At 42.1% G+C, this 21,130-nt stretch overlaps 1 protein-coding gene across 1 annotated transcript in view; it reads left to right on the forward strand.

The window, feature by feature from the left end:
• LOC141222972 (uncharacterized) overlaps positions 1-21,130 on the forward strand; it is a 143,484-nt gene that overhangs the window by 106,796 nt on the left and 15,558 nt on the right. The window contains exons 3-6 of the mRNA XM_073666743.1: positions 8,869-8,927; positions 9,106-9,467; positions 18,440-18,492; positions 18,577-18,798. Coding sequence (XP_073522844.1) covers positions 8,869-8,927; positions 9,106-9,467; positions 18,440-18,492; positions 18,577-18,798 — 696 coding nt within the window. The remainder of the gene's footprint in view (positions 1-8,868; positions 8,928-9,105; positions 9,468-18,439; positions 18,493-18,576; positions 18,799-21,130) is intronic.

The raw sequence follows: 21,130 nt of genomic DNA on the forward strand, positions 1-21,130 counted from the left end.
CTAGGTTCTTCAAAGTAGCCACCTTTTGCTTTGATGACTGCTTTGCACACTCTTGGCATTCTCTTGATGAGCTTCAAGAGGTAGTCACCGGAAATGGTTTTCACTTCACAGGTGTGCCCTGTCAGGTTTAATAAGTGGGATTTCTTGCCTTATAAATGGGGTTGGGACCATCAGTTGTGTTGTGCAGAAGTCTGGTGGATACACAGCTGATAGTCCTACTGAATAGACTGTTAGCTGCTTTTTTCTTGCCATAATACAAATTCTAAGTAAAGAAAAACGAGTGGCCATCATTACTTTAAGAAATGAAGGTCAGTCAGTCCAAAAAATTGGGAAAACTTTGAAAGTGCAGTTGCAAAAACCATCAAGCTCTACAAAGAAACGGTTTCACATGAGGACCTCCCCAGGAAAGGAAGACCAAGAGTCATCTCTGCTTCTGAGGATAAGTTTATCCGAGTCACCAGCCTCAGAAATCGCAGGTTAACAGCAGCTCAGATTAGAGACCAGGTCAATGCCACACAGAGTTCTAGCAGAAGACACATCTCTTCAACAACTGTTAAGAGGAGACTTTGTGCAGCAGGCCTTCATGGTAAAATAGCTGCTAGGTAACCACTGCTAAGGACAGGCAACAAGCAGAAGAGACTTGTTTGGGCTAAAGAACACAAGGAATGGACATTAGACCAGTGGAAATCTGTGCTTTGGTCTGATGAGTCCAAATTGGAGATCTTTTGTTCCAACCACCGTGTCTTTCTGCGACGCAGAAAAGGTGAACGGATGGACTCTACATGCCTGGTTTCCACCGTGAAGCATGGAGGAGGAGGTGTGATGGTGTGGGGGTGCTTTTCTGGTGACACTGTTGGGGATTTATTAAAAATTGAAGGCATACTGAACAAGCATGGCTACCACAGCATCTTGCAGCAGCATGCTATTCCATCCAGTTTGCGTTTAGTTGGACCATCATTTATTTTTCAACAGGACAATGACCCCAAACACACCTCCAGGCTGTGTAAGGGCTATTTGACCAAGATGGAGAGTGATGGGGTGCTACGCCAGATGACCTGGCCTCCACAGTCACCAGACCTGAACCCAATCGAGATGGTTTGGGGTGAGCTGGACCGCTGAGTGAAGGCAAAAGGGCCAACAAGTGCTAAGCATCTCTGGGAACTCCTTCAAGATTGTTGGAAGACCATTTCCGGTGACTGCCTCTTGAAGCTCATCAAGAGAATGCCAAGAGTGTGCAAAGCAGTCATCAAAGCAAAAGGTGGCTACTTTGAAGAACCTAGAATATAAGACATATTTTCAGTTGTTTCACACTTTTTTGTTAAGTATATAATTCCACATGTGTTAATTTATAGTTTTGATGCCTTCAGTGTGAATGTACAATTTTCATAGTCATGAAAATACAGAAAAATCTTTAAATGAGAAGGTGTGTCCAAACTTTTGGTCTGTACTGTATGTGTGTGTGTGTGTGTGTGTGTGTGTGTGTGTGTGTGTGTATATATATATATATTAGTGCCTACAAGTAGTATTCAACCCCCTGCAGATTTAGCTGGTTTGATAAGATGCAAATAAGTTAGAGCCTTCAAACTGCAAATGAGAGTAGGTTTTATTAACAGAAGCATAAATCTTACAAACCAAAAAGTTATGTTGCTCAGTTGAATTTTATTAAATTTTAAACACAAAAGTGTGGGTCAATTATTATACAACCCCTATGTTTAATATTTTGTGGAATAACCCTTGTTTGCAATTACAGCTAATAATCGTCTTTTATAAGACCTGATCAGGCCGGCACAGGTCTGTGGAGTTATCTTGGCCCACTCCTCCATGCAGATCTTCTCCAAGTTATCTAGGTTCTTTGGGTGTCTCATGTGGACTTTATTCTTGAGCTCCTTCCACAAGTTTTCAATTGGGTTAAGGTCAGGAGACTGACTAGGCCACTCCAACACCTTGACTTTTTCCCTCTTGAACCAGGCCTTGGTTTTCTTGGCTGTGTGCTTTGGGTCGTTGTCTTGTTGGAAGATGAAATTACGACCCATCTTAAGATCCTTGATGGAGGAGCGGAGGTTCTTGGCCAAAATCTCCAGGTAGGCCATGCTATCCATCTTCCCATGGATGCGGACCAGATGGCCAGGCCCCTTGGCAGAGAAACAGCCCCACAGCATGATGCTGCCACCACCATGCTTGACTGTAGGGATGGTATTCTTGGGGTCGTATGCAGTGCCATCCAGTCTCCAAACGTCACGTGTGTGGTTGGCACCAAAGATCTCGATCTTGGTCTCCTCAGACCATAGAACCTTGAACCAGTCTGTCTCAGAGTCCTCCAAGTGATCATGAGCAAACTGTAGACGAGCCTTGACATGACGCTTTGAAAGTAAAGGTACCTTACGGGCTCGTCTGGAACGGAGACCATTGCGGTGGAGTACGTTACTTATGGTATTGACTGAAACCAATGTCCCCACTGCCATGAGATCTTCCCGGAGCTCCTTCCTTGTTGTCCTTGGGTTAGCCTTGACTCTTCGGACAAGCCTGGCCTCGGCACTGGAGGACACTTTCAAAGGCTGTCCTGGCCGTGGAAGGCTAACAGTAGTTCCATAAGCCTTCCACTTACGGATGATGCTCCCAACAGGTAGGCCCAACTCCTTGGAAAGGGTTTTGTACCCCTTGCCTGCCTTGTGACCCTCCACGATCTTGTCTTTGATGGCCTTGGAATGCTCCTTTGTCTTTCCCATGTTGACCATGTCTGAGTGCTGTTCACAAGTTTGGGGAGGGTCTTAAATAGTCAGAAAAGGCTGGCAAAAGAGATCTTTAATCCACACATGTGAAGCTCATTATTCTTGGTGCCTGAACTACTTCTTAATACTTTTGGGGGACCAAACAGAATTCTTGTGGTTTGAGGGGTTGAATAATAAATGACACTCTGAATTAACTTTTAACGTTTTTAAAAAAAAAAAAAAAATTTGCTGCAGTGCATTTCCCACTTCCAGGCTGATCTACAGTACAAATGTCACAATGCCAAGTTAATTCCGCATGTGTCAACCAGCTAAATCTGCAGGGGGTTGAATACTACTTGTAGGCACTGTATATGTGTATATGTATGTGTGTATATATATATATATATATATATATATATATATTATATTATATTATATTATATTATATTATATTTAAGAAAAAAAGTGCACATAATTGGTATCACCGCGTCCGGATCGACCCGACCTATAAAACTGTCCCACCGGTTAACCCTTTCAGTGAACACCATAAATAAAAGGAGGTAAAGTGCTTTTTTATCATTCCTCTGAACAAAAAGTGGAATAAAACGCAATAAAAAAGAGGAATGAAAATAAAAATGGTATCTCTGAAAACGTCATCTTGTCCTGCAAAAACATACAGCTCCATCAGTGGAAAAGTAGAAAAGTTATAGCTCTCAGAATTAATCAATGCAAAAATAATTATTTTTTCTATAAAAATAGTTTTTATGCGTAAAAGCTTCAAAACACTAACACTATATAAATGTGGTATCGCTGTAATCATACTGATCCGAAGAATAAAACTGCCTTAGAAATTTTACCACACGCAGAGTGGCATTAAAAAAAACAGTTCCTAGGTTGCTGAGTTTTGTTCATCCTGCCACCCAAAAATCTGAATAGAAAGCGATCAAAAAAATGTCATGTGCCCGAAAATGGTACCAATAAAAACGTCAACGAGTACTGCAAAAAAAAAAAGCCCTCGGCTGACTGTCGGCCGAAATATGGAAACATTATAGCTCTCAAAATATGACAATGCAAAAACTAGTTTTTGCAAAAACAGCGTTTAGTGTGTGACAGCAGCCAAACAGGAAAATGTATGTAAATCTAGTATCGCTGTAATCGCACCAACCCGAAAAATAAAGTAGTTTAATCACGTATACCGCACGAGGAACGGCGTAAAAATCGATAAAACCAATTCTTCACCTACTACTGATTTGTTAATTCTGCCTCCCAAAGATCGCTCACATTTACCCTGAGCTCTGCACTGAGCGCTTACATCAGGGTTCCATGATTCAAACGCACCCCCGGTGGAAGATTCCTCTAATAAGGCAGATGGAGCCGCTATGGACACAGTCTGGCCTATGATCCGGTGATGTCCGTCTTTATAGGCGTGCATAAAAGTGCGGTCCGCCACAGTTTTGTGCACTTCTGAAAAGTACACCGCTGATCAGAGGCCAAACTGATTTTAGGGTAACTCTGCTACCTCATTATAGGAAATGGATCCTGCTGGGGTTTTATCTGAATTGCGTCACTCTGAGATTTAAATGGAAACCCAAATGTAGGTGCTCAGCGTAGAGCGCTGAATAAATGTGATCCAAAATGTTATGTAAAATGTTCCCAATAAAAGCTTCAACTCAATCCACAAAAAAGCAAGTCACTACACAGGTCCGCCATCTGTCATTGGAAATTTAGGGGCTTCCACATTACTGGTAGTACAAAGGCTCTGGAAAAGCGAAATGGCTCCTTGCCCCGCAAAAGAAATTCAGCAAATTCTGCGCTCCTATATCCAAATGCCCCTCTCCCTTCTGAGCCCCACAGTGGGCCTAAAACACAGTATCCACATGTTTGGCATTTCTGTAGCGATGACAGCCCATCTAATTTACAGGTGCGTGTCTCCAGAAAACATTTGGAGCTAAAACCACATTTTTGTGGGAAAAATATATAAAAGGGAATTGGGCCTATGTAAACATTTGGGCACCCTTGGAGATTTGTGTGCTCAAATAACTTTGACCAAGGTTTCAGACCTTAATTTGCTTGTTAGGGTTATGGCTTGTTCACTATCATCGTTAGGAAAGGCCAGGTGATGCAAATTTCCCAGCTTTATAAAAATCCAGCCTCCTCTATGTGCCAAAAGAGCAGTCATGAGTTCTTCTAAGCAGCTGCCTAGCACTCTGAAAATGAAAATGGTGGAGGCCCACATAGTAGGAGAAGGCTATAAGAAGATAGCAAATTGATTTCAAGTTGCCCTTTTCTCAGTTTGAAATGTTAAGAAATGTCAGTTAACAGGAACATTGGAGGTAAAGATAAGGTCTGGAAGACCAAGCAAAATTTCAGTGAGAGCTACTTGTAGGATTGCTAGAGAGGCAAATCAGAACCCTTTCTTGACTGCAAAAGACCTTCAGAAAGATTTAGCAGACTCTGTAGTTCTGGTACATTTTTCTACTGTTCAGAGACACCTGCACAAATATAGTGTCACGGGTGTATCAAGTGTGACAGACAATCGCTCTGGATCTGGCTGTAGAAGGTCACTGAGCTTGGCATTGCAGATGCCTTCTTGATCCTCTCATGTCACGGGTGTGTCAGAGGTGACAGACAGGCGCCCTGCAGTTGGTTGCAGGAGATCTCTACGTTTGGCATTACCAACATCTTCTTAGAGGCTGGCTGTCTCTAGGACCCAGCGGCTACCTCCCTCTGGCTAATTAGCTCCCTAGCCTAGGTGTATAAATATCTGGTGTGTCTGAGAGTGAGGTGCCGGCGATATTCATTACTACTTCTGAGGCTTTAGCAAGAGCAGTACTTCATCTTCTCTGGAGCGTGAGGCCTTGTGTGCATTTATCTGCAGTCGTCTAAAGCTAAGCAATCCTGTTTGTCTACCATTATTGTCTATAGAGTTTAGTGGAGATCGACTAGTGCTCATCTCCTCCCGTCCCTAGCCTTAGCCATACGCCAGGGAAAGTCAGGGTGAGGCACGCCTGCGGCGATTCGTAAGCAGCCAAAATAGGGACAGTAGTTGAGACAGGGTGACACTAGACCAGAATAGGTCTCCCCTTACCCCTTTTCCCTAGTGTCTGGGCTCCCTTTCCCTTTGTGTTGCACTAGTCTTTCACACACCTGGTGTGACATCTCCTCTCTGTAGTGTAGTGATATCCTTCTTCCTTTAGGACCCAGCATCGACCTCCACCTTCTGCTGCTAATTGACACACCCTTGCTTGATAGTTAAAAACTCTGTGTCTCCAGAGAGTCACCGGTGATAGTTCTATGTTCCTCTGTCCATGCCTGGAATACTAGTAGTCGGCTAGTTTCTTCTTGGACTTCCCTTGGAGGACAGTTTGCGTTATCTCTTCTGATGTCTTCTAAAGCTAAGCGTGTCCCCTTTGTTTGTTTATTTTGTTGTCTTTCGTTACACTGGGGTCTGACTAGTGTTCACCCCGTCCCCTCCCTACTTAGGGCCTAGCTCTAGGGATATTCAGGGATTAGGATTCCTGCTTGGCGATAGGTGCTGAACCTATATTGGGACAATAGGGTAGGCTGTGTGATATTAGATCAACCTAGGGGTCTCCACTCCACCTTTCCCTAGTTGTTGGGCTCCCTACCCCCTCTTCCCATCATTGTGCACTTAGTCTTTCCTTCACCTTGTGTAACATATCGCTTTCATGGAAGAGTCATAAGAAAATCTCTCCTGCGTCCTCACCATAAAATTCCGCATCAGAAGTATGCAAAAGAACCTCTAAACAAGCTTAATGCATTTTGGAAACAAGTCCTGTGGACTGATGAGGTTAAAATGGAACTCTTTGGCCACAGTTATCAAAGGTATGCTTGAAGAAAAAAGGGCACAGAATTTCAGTAAAAGAACATCTCGCCAGCCATTAAAGGGGTTGTCCACTACTTTAACATTGATGCCCTATCCATACTGCCCGCAGGCACAGACCCCGGCTCTCTCCAGCAGCCACGGACATCTGCGCATGGCAGTAACGTCATACGCCGCTGCACTGGGACGCAGAGGTCAGCTGCTGACCTCTGATAGGCCGGCGGCTAACACTGGTATTGCTGATGTCGGCGGCTGCTGGAGAGAGCCGCGATAGTTACGGGGTCTGTGCCTGCGGGCCGCAAGAAGCAGCCGGAGGGGCCGCATGCGGGCCTTGTGTTTAAGACCCCTGATCTAGACATTTCAATATCAAGCAAATTACGGCTATTGAGCAAAACGTTCCTAATATATATTTGGCTCTGAATAAAAGAAAATCCTTTTGGATCTATAGATTAGAAATTATCTCCAGATAATAGAAATTAAAATGTTTCATCAAGCTGTATATGGAATTGCTATGCATCGTACAAGTCTCTTTGCAATATCTTATGTCTTCCACTTTTAAGCGCAATACTTATTAGTACACACTTTCTTTCCATGCTCATCAGTACTACCCATCTTTCCCACAGTTCTGTTACTATATCTTCATCAGGACCTCCTCCTTTCTACATCTTCAAAAATCGTCGATTGCTCCCACACTTGCCTTCATGTATGGTATGTGTATGGGTGCATTTACTTGTGGGTCATATATTTTCTCATCAGGTTTCCCACTTCTAACTCTTGTTCAGCCATCTCTGTCCTGCTCTTGTTTTTTATCTTGATCCCTCCAGGTTTAGCTAAACAGTTTTACATTTTCCCATGCAGCATTTTAATATTTAGATTCATTTTGGTCGTGTATTACGACTGTTTATGGACTGAGTACATTTCTAGTTCTTTCTCTGATGAACGTTTTCGAGTAGAATTCCATATGTCTCTGATTGTATCACATCATGTTAAGAGAAATTGTTCAATTATATCCTATTTCGTATAAAATATTTTGAGTGTTTTTTTCTGGCTGAGAATTGTGGTGTATTTTAATTGTTTCAGTCAGTGTTTATTAGTGGATTATATTACTTTATGTTTTGGCGCTAATCTTATTCCCATTTCCTTGTGCCTGATGAAGGCTGAAGATCATATATGAAACGTATAATTCTGGTCCAAGTTGCACAGATTTATCTCTTGTTTCTGCCCAAATTTATTAAGAAGTGAGTGCCTCTTAATAATTTGGGGCTTCTTCTAAGGTCGGGGTCACATGAGTGTATAACATCCGACATGCTAATGACCCTCGGCTCCAGCTCTGCTGCGAGCATGAGCCGAGTTTTATTGCATTGTGCTCTGATTGTCTCACATCAAAGAATTGCAACACAGCGGAGGAGGAGAGAAATGTCTCTATCTTTTCCATTGCCAGTCTTGGTGTATATCCGACTGCACTGGGATGACCCATAGACTTGTATGGGTGCGTGTGAGCTTTGTCTCGCTGCCAATCTCAGCATGCTGCCATTGTTTTCTCATGCAAAATTGGTATGAGAAATAATTGCTGATCTGCTCTGCCCCATAGTGTAACATTGGTCTGAGTGCTATCCGATAAAACATTGCACATAGCACTCATCCTTGTTATACACTCGTGTGATCGATGCTTAACAGTCACACATCACCACCACCGACTGTAGTGCATTTTTGTCGTAACTTGCATCCATTTTGGGGTATATATTTTAATGAAATAGTTGCGTGCCCTTGGCCATGCCCTGTCCCGCTTGAGCTCCACCCAGTTTTCAGAAAATAGATGGAGTCGGCTGGCACTGGTATAAAAATGCCAAAACTCGCAAAACTTTTTCACAACTTTGCGTTGTGAAAAAATTTTGTGATCTTTCAAGCAATTTTATGTCAGAAAACTGGCGAAAAGTGCTTGATGGATTAGTGTCATATTAAAAATGTAATAATATTTTTTTTCCTTTTATTGACACGCCATTTGCACCTTGCTTGTCTGCAAATATTAGTTATGAAAACAAGCAGAGGGGCCCAATAGGTATTTGTAGTTTCAATTTGACTTCCATTTGTTGTCCATTTTTTTAGAACAGAGGAAAAAGTCCCGTGTGCAGATTTTTCCTTTGTTCTAAGAAATGGACACCAAACGTATATTAGACTGACTCCATGATAATCTATGCGGCCCCAGAATGTGCAGAAGGCATATGAATCTTTCCTAAGTTGCTAATAGAATATTTTATGTTGTTTTTGTTTATTATCAATTTTCCAGCTAAAATTCCTTCTTTTTTTTCTGTAAAGGCTCCTCCACCTAGAAGTCACCGCTCCAGGCCATACAGGGGAGGCTACCATGATCACAGGTAAGGGATGGGGGATTCTTTGACTAATATTTATATAAGAAAAAAAAAACTTGTAGTAGGAATATCATTTATGGCAGTTTTTCTACAAAAACAGTGTCATAATAGAAATGTAGCATTTTCTACAACATTGCTATTAGTTAGTGGCTAATTTTTTATTTTATTTTTATTTTTTGTACAGAGAGCATGACAGCTATGGGTCATATCATGACAATACATACCATGATAGAAGTTACAATGACGATCAGTATGTGGAACATAAGCATCGCTCTTACCCAGAGTACCATGAAGGAAACCAATCATACAGTGAATATAGAGAACATAGAGAGCCTGTATACAACAGAGGGAGTCATCATGATGGTGGCTATCATAAAGAAACGTATTACCGTGGTAGCTACCAACGTGGACGTGGAGAACCTGTACGGTATCGGGGCAATGTTCCAGAGGCACCACATAAGAAATATCCCCATAAGCCTGTTAAAGTCTATGAGAAAGAAAATGATTTTCGAGTGAAGAGCAGTCCATCACAACCTATAGAAATAGGTGAGTAAAAATAACTAGCTGTAAAAGCTAAATTTACCATGGTTATTGTTGTTTTCCCTCAGTTGTGTAAATATAATTTAGAATGTCTTTGGGTCTTAATTTTAGATTTTTAATGGAAGTAGTGTAGCATGGAGTTCCATTTTTGATTCCCATCTTGCAGAACTCCATTATATTTTGAAAACCCACATAAAGGTTAAGTCCAAGGATTACTCCTCCTTGGAATTTTTATAGAACTATTCTGGAATATTTATCGGCTACAGAAGCAAGGATAAAAGATTATCTCTTTGAATTGCAATGGTCCAATAAGTGCTGAAAAGCATCAAATTGCTAGATGGTTAGAGTATGCCATTTGTGAATCATACAGTTTTTGGAGAACCTTCTCCTGAGTGGCTGAAGGTGAACTTTATGAGAGCAGTGGCTGTCTCCTGATCTGAAAGCTCTTGAGCATCATTCGAAGAGATTTGCAGAGCAGCATAGTTATCGAGTCATCACACCTTTTGTAAACATTCTGGCCCCGATTCAACTAATACCAACATTTTTCATGCTGGTCTTGATGAGGAGGTGTGCTGGAGTCAGACGCTCGTGATTCATTAAGTGATTCTTGATGAATCTGGCACGTCTGAAAAGTGGAGTGCGCCTGACCATAAATCTTACTTTATTTGAGAGCTTGAGTGAGATTTGTGGCATAATGAACACTGCCATGAATTTGACGAGAGATGGTTGCCACAACCTTGTCCCTCCCCAACTTCACCCACTTTGTTGGAGCTGAGTGAAAATGACAGGAGAATGGCAAAAGTCCCAAGATTTTGTGACTTTTCAAAGTTTTACGCCAAAATTCTGGCTTAAAAGCTATTATGAATGACGATCTATAAGTTAGATGTGTGTTAGTTAGGATCTCGCTTTTGTCAGAAAAGTGTTACATGCCATTGTCCCTTTTATATTTCCATTTGTTTGGAATTCTTCTGGTGGTGCTGTCATGATGACGTAGTGTAAAGGTAAAATTTAGACCTAATGATGATTCAGTTTTCAGATGTCCGCCATCACAGCACCTCTATATTTCCTCCCATTGTTGTCGTCCTTATGCTTTTTTTTAAAGTGGTTTTTCCCTCAAGCAAAAAGTTAATTTTAATCAATAGATGTTGGAATGATAACTTCCACAATTGGATGTGTTTAAATAAAATGTTCCTGTGCTGAGATAATGTTATAAATGTGTCCCTGCTGTGTACTGTGTAATGGATGTGTCTGACCGTACAGGAACATGGTCTGATCATACCACAGCTCCTGGGCAGGGGAGAAAGCAAGAGTATACAGACATTACAGCAGGGGATTGCAGCTGATTTTTTCTTTGAAGTAAAACATTGTTTAACCCCTTGAGCCCCCAAGCCTGTTTTCACCTACATGACCAGGCCAAATTTTACAATTCTGACCACTGTCATTTTATTTGGTAATATCTCTGGAACGCTTCAACGGATCCCATTGATTCTGAGACTGTTTTTTCGTGACATATTGTACTTCATGATAGTGGTAAAATTTCTTCGATATGACTTGCGTTTATTTGTGAAAGAATCGGAAATTTGGTGAAAATGTATCAATTTTCAAACTTTTAATTTTTATCCCCTTAAATCTGAGAGATATGTCACATAAAATACCTTATTTTTCGGAGTATGAGACACACCAGACCATAAGACGCACCTAGGTTTTAGAGGAGGAAAATAGGAAAAGAAATGTAAGCAAAAAATGTGGTCATGAAGCACTGTTATGGGGGGGGGGGGTCTGCTGCTGACATTGTTATAGGGGTAATGTCCCCCAATTCTGTACTAATATCCCCTATCCTGGTATATATATGTCCCCATCCTGGTATATATGGCCCCCATCTTAATCCTGGTATGCATCCATTATCCCCATCCTGGTATGCATGGCACCCCTATCCCCATCCTGGTATGCATGGCACCCCCCATCCCCATCCTGGTATGCATGGCACCCCCCATCCCCATCCTGGTATGCATGGCACCCCCTATCCCCATCCTGATAGGCATGGCCCTCCCCATCCTGGTATGCATGGCCCCTCATTCCCATCCTGGTATACATGGCCCCCATACCCATCATGGTATGCATGCCCCCCCCCCCCCCCCCCCATCCCTATCCTGGTATGCATGACACCTCTCATCCCCATCCTGGTATGCATTGTCCCCCATCCTGGTAAGAATGGCTCCCCGTCCTGGTAAGCTTGGCTCCCCATCCTCATAAGAATGGCTCCCCATCCTTATCCTGGTATGCATGGCCTCCTCATCCCCAATCCTGGTATGCATGACACCCCTCATCCCCATCCTGGTGTATGCATGGCCCCCCATCCCCATCCTGGTTAAGAATGGTCCCCATCCTGGTATGCATGGCCCCCCTATCCTGGTATGGAAGGCCCCCCATCCCTATCCTGGTATGCATGTACTCCCTATCCTGGTATGCACGACGCCCCATCACTGCACACATGAAAAAAATAAGCAACTCTACTCACCTTCCTTCCCTCTGCTCCAGCGTTGCATCTTGTTCCGCCAGTAGCCGATCAGATGCTGAGGTGAGCTGCGGGGATATTCACTCCTCTCCACGCCGGGATTATGGGCGTGGAAAGGAGTGAATATTCATTTTCTTTGATAGTTCATACTGTCAGCCACAGCCACCGGCTTCTGCTCAGCAATCCTGTGTGCCCGCAACTAAAGAGAATGAATATTCATTCCTCTCCACACCCATGTGTGGGAGGAGTGAATATTAATACTCTCTAATAGTGGGCATACAGGATCGCTGAACTGCTGCAGGAGCCGGCAGCTGCAACTGACAGTGTGCGCTATTAAAGAAAATGAATATTCAGTCCTCTCCACCCCCATGGGCAAAGCCGCAGCAGCCGGCTACTGCCTGTGCCCCGCTCCTCCGCCGACGCTCCCCCCTCCCACCCCACCATCCACAATGTATTATCCGGACTATAAGATGCACCCTCCGCTTTCCTCCAAAATTTTGGAGGGAAAAAAGTGCGACTTACAGTCCTAAAAATACATTAGTTAATAAATAACATTTCCCACAAGTCGACTTTACATCAGCACAATTTTGGATCCAAATTTTTTTTTTTTTCGGAACTTATAAGGGTTAAAAGTTGACCAGCAATTTCTAATTTTTCCAACAAAATTTACAAAAACATTTTTTTATAGGGACCACATCATATTTGAAGTGACTTTGAAGGTCCTATATGGCAGAGAATACCCAAATTGACATCATTCTAAAAACTGCACCCCTCAAGGTGCTCAAGAAGTTTATTAACCTTTCGGCTATGTGCCCACGATGCAGAAATGAAGCAGAAAATTTCTGCATCTCCCTGGCAGAAAAAACGCATGCAGATTGTGCATGCGTTTTTCCTGCAGAATACATGTGGATCCACATGCGGATTCACATGCGTTTCCGCATGCAGATTGACAAGCGCTTTCCAGGCGATAGCATCACTTGGAAAGTGCTTGACAAGTAGGTCACACTGTATAAATCCATGCAAACCACATGGATTTATACAGTGTGAACCGTAAAAATTAAAACAAATAAAGCTATACTCACCCCCGAGGCCCCGGCGTGGCTGCAGCGCTGCTTCCTGGCTGGTTCCTGGCTGCCGGCATATCGCGAGACAGAGCGGTGAAGGGCCTGCGGTCACATGACTGTGACGTCACCGCAGGTCCTCAAGCGATGCCGGCATTCAGAGAGAAGCCTTCGGAAAGGTGAGTATAAACTTTATTTGTTATTTTATTCTTTTTTTACAGGTACAATGGTACCCAGGTCTGGATGAGAGGGTACCATCCGCACATAGAGACGCATAGAAGCCGCTTGTACAAATGTACAGTCACGGTTTCTATGCGTCTCAATGCAAGTCAATGGCGGGAGTTCCGCTGTTCTTCCGCAAAATGAAATGACATGCTGCGGATTTTTGTACGCAGCATAAACGCTGCGGAAAAATCCACAGCATGTGCATAGAACATGCGGAATCCCCTTGGGGACCATGGGGTGCGGATTACCTAGCGTTTCACAAGCGTTTATGCTGCGGAAATTCCGCAGTATAAACGCTTGAAAAACGCTACGTGAGCACCCAGCCTTCAGGTGCATTTTTAGAATGTGGAAGGAAAAAATTAACTTTTTTTCACAAAAATTTTAGTTTAGATCCAATTTTTTTTAATTTCAGACCTGACAAGGAACTTATGTAGATGTGTAGTGAACCCCCAGGTGCTTCACAGAAGTTTTAACATAGAGCCGTGAAAATAAACGCAAAATTGACTGGAATTGAGAGCGGATGCCCTGTTGCGTTTGGAGAGCCCCTGATGTGTCTAAACGGTGGAAACCCCCCCACAAGTGACCCAATTTTGGAAACTAGACCCCTCAAGGAACTTATCTAGATGTGTGGTGAACACCTTGAACCCCCAGGTGCTTCACAGAAGTTTATAACGTAGAGCCATGAAAATAAAAAATCACATTTTTTCCATGAAAGTGATCTTTTAGCCCAACATTTTTTTTTTCACAAGAGTAACAGGAGAAAATGGACCTCAAAAATTGTTGTGCAATGTCTCCTGAGTACACTGATACCCCATATGTGGAGGAAAACTACTGTTTGGGCGCACGGCAGGGCTCGAAAAATAAAGAGTGACATTTTGGAATTCAGACTTTGATGAAATGGTCTGCGGGTGTCATGTTACGTTTGGAGAGCCCCTGATGTGCCAAAAAAATGGAAATACCCCCACAAGTGACCTTATATTGGAATTTATCTAGTGTGTCCTGGTATGTGAATTTTATAATTTGGTGGCATATGTAAATTGTGTAGAGTGCATCAGGTTGGCATATTTGAATTATGGAAGTCACAAAATGAATTTAGTAGTTCATGGATGTTTGGTAAAGTCTGAAACATTCTTTTATACATAGGCCAGGTTTGTCGGGGCAGGTGTCGCATTGATAAGTGGAGTCCTTGCGTATCCTTTCTTTGTGCTTTGAGTGACCTCACCCGGGAAATGTTGGCCTGGTACGATAGAAGCACCTTCAGTTCCGGAAGTACTGAGGCCCGCTCCTTCCTGACTTCCAAAGATTAGGGCCTTAATTACTACCTCCTGGAACTGAAGGTACCTACCGGTCTGGCCTGCACATTGTGATAGCACGAAAGCTTTGTACATTAACATCTGTACAATGTGCACGGCCAGCTTCTTGTACCACACCTTCGTTTTTCTCATGAAACTGTATCGTTGGAGGACTTGATCAGAGAGATCAACTTTCCCCCATGTTCTTGTTGTACCCCTGTGCACAATGTGGTTTGTGGACCTGTGTAGAGGTACATTGTACAGTGCTGGGGATGCTGCCATCACCATTTATGGTGGTCAAGATAAGGACATTCCTCGTGTACTTGACCACCAGCACGTTGTCTCTACTTTGGGCTCTGCTCTCACCCTTTCTGAGCAGCTGCCCAATTAGTGTTTAGGGAGGCCTCACTGATTTTTGTGGATAGTACCGCAGGCTGCGGTAGTTCGTGAAGAGAGGGACTTGAAGAGTGGGATGCTAGTATAAAAGTTATCTACATAGAGATGATAACCTTGATACAGCAGTGGGTGCACCAAATCCCACACTATTTCCCCACTCACTCCCAGGACAGGGGGGCATTCAGGGGGTTGAATCCAGGTGTCCTTCCCTTCATAAGCTCTAAACCTGTGGGTGTACTTTTGAGGTACTTTCACACAGTTTGTAGAGCTTAATTCCATACCTGGCCCTCTTACTGGGCAGGTATTGCTTGAATTTGAGCCTCCCCTTGAAATGGATTAGGGACTCATTAATGCAAATGTCCCTTTGGGGCACTTACACCTCAGCAAATTTGTTGCTGAAGTGGTCAATGACCGGACAATCTTTGAAAAGTCAGTCAAAGTTGGGGTCATCTCGGGAAAGACATTGTGCATTATCATTCTAATGCAAAAATTTCTGGATTGCCTCAAATCATTCACGGGTCATGGCCATGCAGAACACTAGAGTGTTATACAAAACGTCAACACTTCAATATTGCCCAAGCTCTGGCTTCTTCACTAACCCCATGTGAAGGACTAGGCCCCAAAACGTCATAATTTCTACTGTGTCTACAGGGGTGCAGTTAAAAAATGTTGAAGGGCAGTTTTGTGCCAAAAATTGCTGGATGTACAAATTTGTCTGAGCCACCATGAGGTTTACAAAATCCTCAGAGAAAAAGACTTTGAAAAAAGTCAATTTCTGTGAGGCTGGTGGTGTCAAATTGGATTCCTGATTGCGCCACAAAATCAGAAGTTAGTGGCTCATAATCTTCGAGGGGTGAGGTCCCTACAGTGTCAGTAACGGTGGGGGCTGGTTCATTTTCTGTCCTTGGACGTCTGCCTGGTGGTTCGGCATCACTTGAGGAAAAGGGTGAAAAATAAAGGTAAGTGGCATCCTCTCCCTCACAGTCAGTGTCTGAGGCAAGGAAAGCGTATGCCTCCTCCGCTGAATACCGTGTTTGGGACAAGCGGGACAACCTTTTTTTAAGGTATACGGTGTTTGTGTGTGTGTATCAAATTTTATTTGTGTGTGTGTGTGTGTTTGGTGTAAACTTTTTTTTTTACTTCAAACAGAAAAAAAAAAAAATTAGAACAATAAAATACTAACTTACCGTATTTTTCGGACTATAAGACGCACCGGACCATTAGACGCACACAAGTTTCAGAGGTGGAAAATAGGGGGGAAAAAAAGCATGCCGCTGGGAGTTATAGTTCCTTTCATTTGTCATGTGTTTGCCCTGAGAACTATAACTCCCAGCATGTCCTTCAGCTCTTATGCCATGCTGAAAGTTAACCCAAAGACAAAAGAAAAAACTTTGAAAAACGGTCCAATGTGAATGAGACAAATTTTATTTGTTCAAGACAACTATAGTTAATGACAATGTGGTGAGTAATCAGGGGAATAAACACAGACACACAAAAAGGGACAAAAATATAGGAAGATAATAGAGTCAAGTATAATATCCCACTTATCTGGCGTGTCTACGTAGATAAGATGCAAAAATATATCAATATGTATACAAAGCAGTATACAGTATATATGGCGTGGTGCTGGTGTACAAAGATGTACTCACATCATTCTTTCTGCTGTGGAAATATAAGCAGATGAAAATGCAAAAAGAGTCCTAGGCACTTCAATTGACTGACATCCAGCTGTGAGTGAAGCACTAATTGCTTAGTGGAATAAGTGTCCTATACATAGTGACGTTCTGTCATGATTCTAAATATACTGAGTAATACTCACTGCCTGGAGATGGATCTGCTGCTCTGCAATGGCACCCATCTCGGGGCTATAAAAAAAAGCCCTCACTTGGCTCCATCGTTACTGGCAGGACTGTGGAGTCAGAGTCATGGAGTCTGAGTAGGAGCCCATTTTGGTGGAGCCAGAGTCGATATAAAATGGACCAACTCCGACTCCTAAAATATATAATAAATTGGGTACAGTAGTTCATTGCAGTTTGTGGGGAATATTTTTTCATAAGAATTTGGGAAAGTTATGAAATGTCCTATAAATGTCTGTCCTATTCCTGATCTAAGGGTCTAGACTTTTAGCTGAGATGAATCTGTGCTACAGTAAATTTATCACTTAAACATGAGCCATGTATGAGGGAGTCATGGAGTCAGAGTCGGTGTCATGGAAATTGAGGAGTCGGAGTCAGAGGTTTGGCTTACGGACTTCACAGCCCTGGTTACTGGTTTTGAATCATAGCGAGACCAGCAAAAAAAAAAAAAAAAAATTTTCATGAATTTCCAATTTATTTATTTATTTTCCCTCTTAAAGGTCACCAGTTTTTTTTCCCTCCTACTCTGAGACCATAATGTAGAGAGAGACCCTGAATCCAGTGATGTATCACTTACTAGGCTGCTTGCTGTGGTTTTCATTAATGTCACTTTTTAATCAGTGGACGATTATCACTAAAGGTGGTGTGGTTCGGGTTATTCAGCTCTCAGCATGCAGAGGATAGATAGATCTGAAACCAATAAAGTGATCGTATAAAAAAATACAACAGCCCTATAAGTGACACATCACTGGAATCAGGGCCTCTAGTCCTCATCATGCTGCTCTCTAATAGGGTAGCAAAAAATTGGTGACGGATTTTTTTTTTTTTTTTAAATAAAAGAAAAAAACTTTTATACAAGTTTGGTAACACTGTAATTATACTGACCTGGCAAATCATATTGCCATTGGCATTTTCCTGCACAATGAAAGCTATAAAAATTAAAACCTAAAAAATCATTGCAGAATTGCTTTTTTTTTTTACACCATTTTACTGCACTTGGAATTTTTTTTTCCCTGTTTCCAATACGTTGAACAGTAAAATGAATTGAATAATGAGGAGCCAAAACAAAAAACATTTGCATTGCGGTTTTCTGACAATGGACTCAAGGCGCCAGCAGCAACCAAAACCTAGTGCAGTGTTTGCATATTGAGACTGGCACCACGCCGATTAAAGGATATTTCTGTGAATACTTTCTGCGTCCCCCTTGGCTTGCTCTAGTCAAAAATAATAAAATCTGCCCAACTCTCCCACCCCTGCTCAAGCGATGCTGCTGCTCCTCACCCTCACTGGGTTCAGCGGCCTCATGCCGACAATCAAGGTGTCATTGCTCATCTCAGTGATTGACTGCAGCGGTCACATGCTTTGTAGTTGTGATGTAAGTGCTGCTGTCTGTCAACAAACAGTGGGAGCAGTGGTGGAGAATCATCGCTGGAGAGGATGAGTAATGTTAATTTTATTTTTAACTTGCTGAAAAATTTTATGGGAACACTCTTTAAGAAGTTTTGTCTTGGCATCAGAAGACAGTGGCAGATCATTAAGAAAATCAAAATTATTTAACATAAGATGTATTTATCACTGTTTAATAAAAACAAATTAAAAAGCTTGGAAAAATTTTATCTGTTTTTTGTTATAGTAAACCATAATCCCGGTCGCATTATTGTAACCTTAACGCCAGGCATAACTGAGGTAAGACATCTGCCTAACTTGCTCTTCTTGCATTACAGTGCAAAAAGTTTCATTATTACATGAGGAATATTCTATGTATTACAGGATACAAGGGAGGAAAAGTCCAATAAAGCAGAAAGTCCCGAACAAGATGACAAGCCTTCAAAAGATTGTGAGAAGCCCGCACAGGAGACTACGAAGCTAGACAGTATTAACAAAGAAGAAGAAGTTGAAGCAGATGGGGTAGAAATCCTAAGCTCACCTTCTAATCAGATAAATGAAACACTACCTGCTTCTAACATAGTTACAGAGCCCTCAGAATGCCAGGTATGTAGAGACGGAGTTTCTCAAAGCTGAAAGCATGAAATCCCTTTTTAATCTTAAAATCCAGTAGTCCTGAAAGTTCATAACCCCTTAATGACCTCAATATGTTTTTTTACGGCGGCCATTGACCGGATTTAATCAACAACGCTGTCTTTTCATGGCATTTCTGTAGGATTAGATCACGACGCAAGCAGTACTGAAATTGCTGTGGGCCAGGTGTAAACTTGCTTCCGGAGCATGGGAAAGAGAAGCTGTGAAAATATATAATACATCTTCGATTAATAAATAGGCTAACTATATAATATATTATATTATATTACTTTAATTTATTTCTGTAATATATAAGATTACTTTGCATACAAATGCGTACATGTGTGTATGTATGTTTATACAGTGAGGGAAGAAAAGTATTTAGTCACCAATTGTGCAAGTTCTCCCACTTAAAAAGATGAGAGAGGCCTGTAATTGACATCATAGGTAGACCTCAACTCAAGGATAGTATGAAATACTTGATCAAATGCTTTGCTGAATTCGAGATATACTATATCTTCCACAATTCACTGATCCACCCAGTCAGTGATTCCATCATAGAAAGAAATTAGATTAGTCTAGCATGACTTGTTTGCTACAAACCCATGCTGGCTCTGGTTAATTACTGTATTCTTATCCCAGTACTTGCATACATGCTGTTTTAATAATTTGTTCAGACCATAACAGCTGATCAGATCAGCTGTCATGTCCCCAGAAAGGTGCAGGCTCATCACCGGACCCCGCGCCACAGAGGGGGATGCAACCTTGGACATACTCATACGTCCAAGGTTGTAAAGGGGTTAAATTAGCCAAGTGTTCCCTCACCATCTCTCTGTTTATAGATAGTGTGGATTCTTCTATTCCTTCAATAGTATAGTGAAGATCAGTTGATGTTACATTTGCTTTCTTAGAAAACATAGATGCAAAATTGGAATTTAAAAGTTTGGCCTTCTCAACATAATTTTTTACCACTTCACCCTTTTCATCCTGTAAAATTCCTATAGCATCTTTGACTTTTCTGAAGCATCTGAAACAACGGATACTGGAAGCCTGTGCTAGCATTTCTTCTGCGGTGTTGCTATCAGTGTGTCAAGAGTGGGAGAAGAGGGCTGCATTGACAATCCAACACAATGGGCAGCACTTTGAACACATTTTATAAGTGGTCATAAACTTGTAAAACTCATGAAAGAATAAAGTTACATTAAAACCAAGCACACCATTGTTTTTCTTATGAAATTCTCAATAAGTTTGATCCAAAGTTGGATCCAAAATGGCCGACTTCAAAATGGCCATGGTCACCACCCATCTGGAAAACTTTTCCTCCTCCCATATACTAATGTGCCACAAACAGGAAGTTGATATCACCAACCATTCCCATTTAATTTAGGTGTATCCATATAAATGGCCCACCCTGTACTACATTTCTAATTGGAGGTATTTAATAATAATAATAATAATAATAATAATATTATTATTACACCTACTACATATTGGAATAGGATCTCTGGGAATGGAATACACCTTTAAGTGTTAAAATATTAATATAAAATAATTATAATTAATATACCAATATTGAGCAGAATTAATTTCAGCCTATTGGTTTGGCCCTCCACAACAGTCACAGGCTCTCATGTGGCCCCTTGGGAAAATGAATTGCCCACCCCTGGCCTACAACATGCTGCTCTCGGATGAGGTAGCAAAAACATGTTGACAGATTCCCTTTAACATAAATTATAACCTAAAGTTTACAATCTAATATCTCCACAACGGAGAGGAGGAATTTAACCCCTTAATGGCCTAGGGCGTATTAGTACGCCCCAGGCCATCACCCCCGGTTCAGTGAGGGCTCCGGCGCTGAGCCCGCACTGAACTGGGCACATGTCAGCTGATTCTTACAGCTGGCATGTGCCCGCAACAGCCGCGGGTGGAATCGCGATCCACCCGCAGCTGTTAACATGTTAAATGCCGCTGTCAATCTCTAACAGCGGCATTTAACAGGCCGCGCCAGAAGCGCGTCACTCACCCCGCCCATCGGTGGCCCAGTCATGTGATCGCGGGTCACTGATGGGTGGGCATGACAACCCTGGGTCTGCAGCAGACCCCGGTGGTTGTCATGTAAAGATCACTATGAGTGGTCGGCGCTCATAGCACGGAGCATTTCTGCTACATAGAGGTGATCTGCTCTGCTATGTAGCAGAGGTGATCAGAAAGTTGCTGCTTCTATTCTCCTATGGAGACTATAGAAGCAAGCAAAAAGTGTAAAAAATTGTTTTTAAAAATATAAAAAAAAAAATTAAAAAAAAAT

Source organism: Phyllobates terribilis, unplaced genomic scaffold, assembly GCF_046119375.1.
Source record: "Phyllobates terribilis strain yellow unplaced genomic scaffold, ASM4611937v1 Scaffold_2__4_contigs__length_985480577, whole genome shotgun sequence".
NCBI lineage: Eukaryota > Metazoa > Chordata > Amphibia > Anura > Dendrobatidae > Phyllobates > Phyllobates terribilis.